Below are 6,809 nucleotides of genomic sequence, written 5' to 3' on the forward strand. Positions count from 1 at the left end.
TCATTCAGTGGTAACCCTGATCTGTTTTCTGTGACCATAGTTTTACTCTTTCCAGAATGTTATATGAACAGAATCTGTAACCTTTTGAGTCTGGCTTGTTTCACTTGCAAAGTACATTTAATATTCATCCATGCCATTGAGCGAATCTACAACTCATTCTTTCTTGTTGTCGAATAGTTTCACAGTTTACAGATGTACCAGTTTGTTCATTCATTCATCGTCTTGGCCACATGTGATGCTTGGCTATTATGAATAAAACTGCTGTAATAATTCACATACAGATTTTTGTATGAACATAAGATTTCCATTCATTTGCAAAAACATTAGGAATTAGATCACTGGGTTATATGCTACATCTTTTAACTTTTTAGGAAATTATCAAATTGACTTCCAAAGTGACTATACCATTTTGCATTCTCACCAGCAAAGAGCGAGAATTCCTCATGATCCATATCTTTACCAGCATTTGGTATTGTCAGTTTTTTTCTTTTGCATTTTTGCCATTTCTAACATATGTAGAGCTTCTGATTTTCATTTCTATAATGAGAAGTGATTGTCATTAGACAATCTAATGTCTAATGATGTGCTCATTTTTCATGTATAACTTCTTTTGTGAATTGTCTATTTAGATCTTCTCATTTTGTTGTTGTTACTGTTTTCTTCTATTGGAGTTTTAAGGATTTTTTATGCTAGATGAGTCCTTTATCAGATGTATGATTTGCAAATATTTTATCTCCATCTGCAGCTTATCTTTTCATTCTCTTAACAGTATCTTTTATAGAACAAATTTTTAAAATTTCGATTAAGTCCAATTCATCAATTTTTGTTCAGTAGTTGTGCTTATCTTATTAAAATATTCATCGCCGAACACTAGGGCTCATAGATTTTCTCCTATGTGTTTTTCTAGAAATTTTATATTTTTATGTTTTACATTTTGGTCTCTGATCTATTTTGAGTTATTTTCTCCTCTAAGATATGAGGTATGTGTTCGAGTGTATTTTTTTTTACCCCTCATGAACATGACCGTGCTCACTGGCGCCTGAGTCAGGATCCTGGGACTCTGCTTGCCCTCTGCCTCTGTGTACCTCTACCTCCATATCTCCAACATTCTCTCATGCCCTGAAGTTCTCTACGCATCCAGGTTTCACTTGGCTGATTTTGGACATTCTCTCTCCTTTGCGTACAGCACCCCCTTCCACTTCCCCTGTCAGGCAGTTTCTACCTCTCTATTAGAAAAGAACTCACGGCACGCCTCCTGAGACACTCTTTCACACTCCCTTCTGGACCAGAATCGGTGCATCTTATTATGCTCGCCTGGCACTGTGATGAGATGTTCTCTCTCAGAGCCAACACACTGTATATGTCACCATAATTCCGTCCACCCTCCTTGATTCAGGACTATAAGGATTCTCCCACCAGATCCTCTGTCCTCTGCCCCAGCACCCCCTCTCGAATTTCCCTCTTTAAATGTCAAGAGCCGAAGGAACAGAAAAGAACAAAGTTGTAAACCTGGATTTCAGAGGTGTGAAAACATAACAGGCTCAGACGCATTATTTTCATCTTCATTTCCCCTCTAAAAGTGGTGATTATGTTTATTCTGTGTTGGCATCACTAATAGGTTACTTTGTATTGAATTCTTTTCAGGAGCCAGAACAAAATCAGAGACTACAGAACCAACCACTTCTCAGCTGCTTTTGTCTAAGCAACCTTCACTTCAGGTATGGCTGGAACAGGGAGCTTCAAGGGACTCTGGGACTGGAAAAACGAAGACTCAGGTAGAACCATCAGAAATGCAGGAAAGAATCTTAAAACCAGTGGCAGACCCCCACAAGGAGATTGGCCCTGGGAAGTTGAATCATAAATGCAATGAGTTGGGGATAGATGACAGTCTACATGCAAGGATTTTACAGGAACACGTCTCTCCAGTAGGTGTTCTCCATGAAAGTCATGCACACAGACTAGTTAAAGACCCCATGAATCAAGCAGGGGAGAACCATTACAAATATAGTGAATGCAGGAATATCAGGAGTCAGGATCTTGCACGTGGCTGTGTACGTGGTGAAGGGAAGCCCTATGAATGCATACAGTGTGGGAAGACCTTCAGCTGTACATCAGACCTCATGCAGCACCAGCAGATTCACACTGGAGAACAGCTTTTTGAGTGCCATGAATGTGGGAAAACCTTTTGCAACAGTTCTGCTCTCAGGCAACACATGAAGAGTCACACTGAAAAGAAGCCCTATGAATGCAGTAAATGTGGCAGGGCCTTCCTCAATAAGTGTAATTTAATTAAGCATGAGAAGATCCACACTGGAGAAAGACCATTTGTATGCCAAGACTGTGGGAAAGCCTTTTGCAACAGATATAATATGACTCAACACATGCAGATTCACACTGGACTGAAGCCCTATAACTGCAGTGACTGTGGGAAAGCTTTTTGTCGCAAGTCACACCTCACAGAGCACCGGCGGATTCACACTGGAGAGAAGCCTTATGAATGCAGTAAATGTGGAAAGTCTTTCTCCTACCACTCTGGTTTTGTCCAACATACTTGGATCCACACTGGTGAAAAACCCTTTAAGTGCAAAGAATGTGGGAAAACCTTTTGCTCCAAGTTTAATTTACGTCAGCACATGAATGTGCAGCACATTGGAGAGAAGCCTCATAAACACAACAGATATAGAAAGGCCTTCAATCAACGCTCATCTCGTATTCATCATATGACCCACACTGGATAAAAACTCTGAATGCAAAGTGTGTGGGAAAGCCTTTTGCTGCTACTCTGATTTCAGGTGACATGACAATTCATACTGGAGAGAAGCCCTATGAGTGTAGAAAGCTTTCACTCTCAAGTTACACCTCTAAAACACCAGCAGATTCACATGAGATAAGCCAGTAAGTGTGGAATTGCTTTCGTTTAATATTCATCTTTATCCAGCATAATAGGATCCTCACTATAGGAAACACTTTTTACTACTTCATGAAGAAACCAAAATGCCCCGCCTCCTTGCTCTCATGTTCCCCGTGGTTATATCCTCTCATTCACCTCTCCCTTGTACCACCATGGCGTATTTCCTCCAAGGCTGCTGGCTCCTGCCAGAGCCCTGAGGTGTTTCGGGCTTACTACAGGTCTCTGGGGCCCAGTCTCTGGAGCCATAACATTCGCTGTCAAATGTCAGCTCTGCTGGCTAGCAGCTGTATTGCCCCTGTGCAGAGTTATTTCATTTCTCTCTGCTTCAGTTACCTCATTAGTAAAATGGGTAATTCAGTAATATAGTACTTACTTCACAGGGCTGTTGTGAGAATAAATGGTTTCATGTATGACAAAACCCGAGAACAGAATCCCTTGCTCCCTGAGTCTATGTGGGTTGGCAGTTACGGTCCCACTGTGTTATGCCTGGATTCAAGATCTTTTGGAGCAATTTTGTGAAGTTTTTGGTTAAAGAGCATAGATACCAGAGATAGACCCGATTCCCAACTTGGATCAAGTGCTTACCATTTTCATCCATTTCAGCAAGTCAGATTATTTCCTTGACCTTTACCTTCATCTACAAATGGTGTCTTTCAAGGGATCGATATCATCTGGATGCTATTAGAAACACCTAGAATGAATCATTTCATTTCATTTTACTCAGGATGTAAAAAGACTAAGACATGAAGAGCACCATCAGCTCGGTAGTGAAATAGGAAGTTTCATCCTTCATTTTCTCTCAGAAACTCCAATTTGACGATGATTCACATGCAGAAATGCCTTCTCGAATGCTCTAGTATCCACGTGAGAGATTTCAGCGCTCAGGTGGAACATAGAAATGAGAAAAGATGCATTGAAAAGGATAGAATCAACATTTCGTGTTCTCGCATCACCTCTATCTACCTCAGACCCACTTAGTTGAGCATCGAGAGAGATTCTCTCCACTCAGGAGCTTTCTCCTAGAGAAAAGAGTGGGCTGAGTATTTGACTTTTGTGGATCCAGGGACCAGGCCCACCCCAGCAGACCTGGGTTCTAGCAGTTTCCAGGGCTACTCCAATCCCCACTCCAGCCCCCACCAACACCATCCTAGTGGCCTGCACCCACAGACCCAGGCTTAGTCCTTCCCCAGTGGACCCTGGGACCAAGGTTTCTCCCTCAGACTCAGGGTCCAGACCTACCTACCTACCTGGGTTCCAGGCTGTGCCCTGCAGACTCAAGCTTCAGGCCAGCACCCATGAAGCAATAGGCCTGCCCCAGTGTTCCCAGCACCAGGCCACCCCTCAATCCCAGGTTCCAGGCCCACCCCATATGATCCAGGTGCCAGGTCAGCCCCAGTGGAACCAGGCTCCAGGCCTACCACTTTAGTTCCTGGTTACAAGCCAGACTCTATGCACCCAGGCTTCAAGTCTGTCCATATAGATAGGCTATGTGGCTGGATCCTTGACTGACCCAAGTGCCAGGGTCTGTAGGTGAGTGGGCTCGTATCAGACCAGCTCCTACAGACCCTGGCACCGGGCCTGTCCACCCATGGACTCTGGTACCAGGCTTTCCTGAGGAAACCACCAGGAGCCGCTCCCAGAATGTCTACCCAGGCTGACTGGTGAAGGGCTCTCCATGTAGAAGCCTGTAATTACTGGAAGAGGTAATTTCCTTAAGTGTGCAGACACGAATGCAAGGCTGCAGGAATCGAAGGATCAGGAAACCAGTGCCACCAAAGGAATGAAAGTATTAATAACTGACCCTAAATGTATAGAGATCTACAAAATAGACTGAAAAATAACTCAAAATAATTAAGGAGGCTTAGTGAGCTGTAAGAGAGCACAGATAGTCAACTGAGCAAAATCAGGATAACAATACATAAATAAGACAACAATGGAATAGAAATTTTAAAAAAGAACCAAATTATGGAACTAAATATAATGACACCTAGAGCAAACTTGATCAATCAGCAAGTTCAAAAACAGTTCTGAAAATACACAGAAACAAAAAGGGAAGAAAGTGAAGAAAGGCTATTTACTGGACTTTGGGACACTGGAATATAAACCCTGATATTTGCTTGTTTTGTTTTATTGTAATGCAAGTGCCTGATTTAGCTTTGATTGTTGAAGCATCCATTTCAGAGGCATCCATTTCAAAAATAGCTATCTTGCATCCACACATCACCAGCAATGCAGCCAAAGAACAAGCCCACCTTCCCCCACTGAGGCTCCTTTGTTTTAGAGGTCATGGTTGATTTTAATAACTATGTGGACTACCTGTTTTCTCTTCCAGCACTTTAAATTCCCACTGTTATGTTTTAAATTCAGCAGTATAGAGTCAGCCTGTAAAACCCTAGGCCACCACCCTCAACCCCAATAAAAGCGGAACCCCAGGCTTATGTGCTCTCTCTGCCTGAAAACTTGCTGTGTAATTTCTAGGTCTTGTAATAAACCTGTATCATTTCAGAGTTTCCCGATGGTTATAATAAGAAACACAAGGGCTGGTCCAGCCACAGCACTGCTTATTGCAGTCTGAGACCAGTACAAGACACCATCAAGCAAACCAATATACAGTCAGACCTCCATATCCATGGGCTCCACATCATTGGATTCAACCAACCACAGATCAAAAATATTTGGGAAAAAAAAGTTATATTGTTGCTGACATGTACTATGTAGTTAGGCCTATGTAATATGTAGTTCAGTACAATGACTGCCTCTGTACTAAACACATACACTTTTTATTTGGCATTATTCCTTAATATAATATAAACTACATGGCATTTATATTCGATTAGGTATAAGTAATCTAAAGATGGTCTACAGGAAGGTTGTGCTTAGGTTACATGCAAATACTATGCCATTTTATATAAAGGATTTTGGTATCCACATTGGGTCTTGGAACCAATCCCCTGAGGATAGCAAGGGATAACTGTACACATTATGGAAGCCGAAGAAAGGGCAGAAAAGTGTATTTAAACAAAAAATGGCTGAAAACTCCAAATCTGATGACAAAAAATGACATCCAAATTCAGGGAGTCCAAAAAATACAGATAAATTGAACCTAAAGAGGTAGGTAGCTAGACACATTATAATTTGTCAAAAGTCAAAGAGAATTTTTTAAAACAAAAGCAACAGGTAAAGATACATATGTAGACAAATATAGAATAAAATAAAACTAAGGGTGATTCATAGATAAATTTTAACCCTAGTGTAAAAATTAAAAAGAATAATCACAAGATTTCTTTAATAGGTACACAATAGAAAAAATGAATTTACATCAGTAATATAAAGTGTTGGAGTAAAAATATTTTTGTATGTGATCGAAGTTGTAATTAACTCAAAATAGATTTAATAAGGCTTATGCAAGCCTCATAGTAACCACAAAGAAAAAATCTATAGCAGATGTAAGAAAGATAAAAAGTATATCATTATGAAAAAAATCAACTCACAAAGGAAAACAGGAAAGGAAGAACAAAAGAACTACAAAACACAAATGAATAAACATAATGGTGACGGTAAGCCCTCACCTGTCAATAATGACTTTAAAAGTAAGTGGAAGGAGTGATGTAAGCATCATGGTGGAATGGGAAGACCCATTTGTATCTCCCCTTAAATCTACAACTAGTCAGCCATCTGTAACTCAACGAAGCTTCTTCTGCTCAAAATATTAACATGCCACACATCAGTACATCTGAAGGAGGGCATATTGGAACGCATAGGTGAAGCAGGATTGGGGGAAGGAAGGATGATATCTGCAGATGCAGTTCCCTGGTCCCTGAAGCTGAGCCTGAGGCCTCAGTCAATGTGGTGCTGGAGGAGTTGGGGTGCAGCCCCGAACATTAGGCCAAGCAGAGGT

The 6,809-nt window shown here is 41.2% G+C and overlaps 1 protein-coding gene across 2 annotated transcripts in view; it reads left to right on the top strand.

Annotated features, from left to right (window-relative positions):
- The window catches only part of LOC105299876 (zinc finger protein 599-like), an 18,177-nt gene extending 12,756 nt beyond the window's left edge, over window positions 1-5,421 (top strand). For both annotated transcript variants that reach the window (XM_011371830.2, XM_011371831.2), the window contains one exon: window positions 1,645-5,421. In XM_011371830.2, the coding sequence (XP_011370132.1) occupies window positions 1,645-2,738 (1,094 nt within the window). In that variant the 3' untranslated portion in view covers window positions 2,739-5,421. The remainder of the gene's footprint in view (window positions 1-1,644) is intronic.
- The last annotated feature ends 1,388 nt before the right edge of the window (window positions 5,422-6,809 follow it).

This window comes from Pteropus vampyrus, unplaced genomic scaffold, assembly GCF_000151845.1.
Source record: "Pteropus vampyrus isolate Shadow unplaced genomic scaffold, Pvam_2.0 Scaffold196, whole genome shotgun sequence".
In the NCBI taxonomy this organism is placed as follows: Eukaryota; Metazoa; Chordata; class Mammalia; order Chiroptera; family Pteropodidae; genus Pteropus; species Pteropus vampyrus.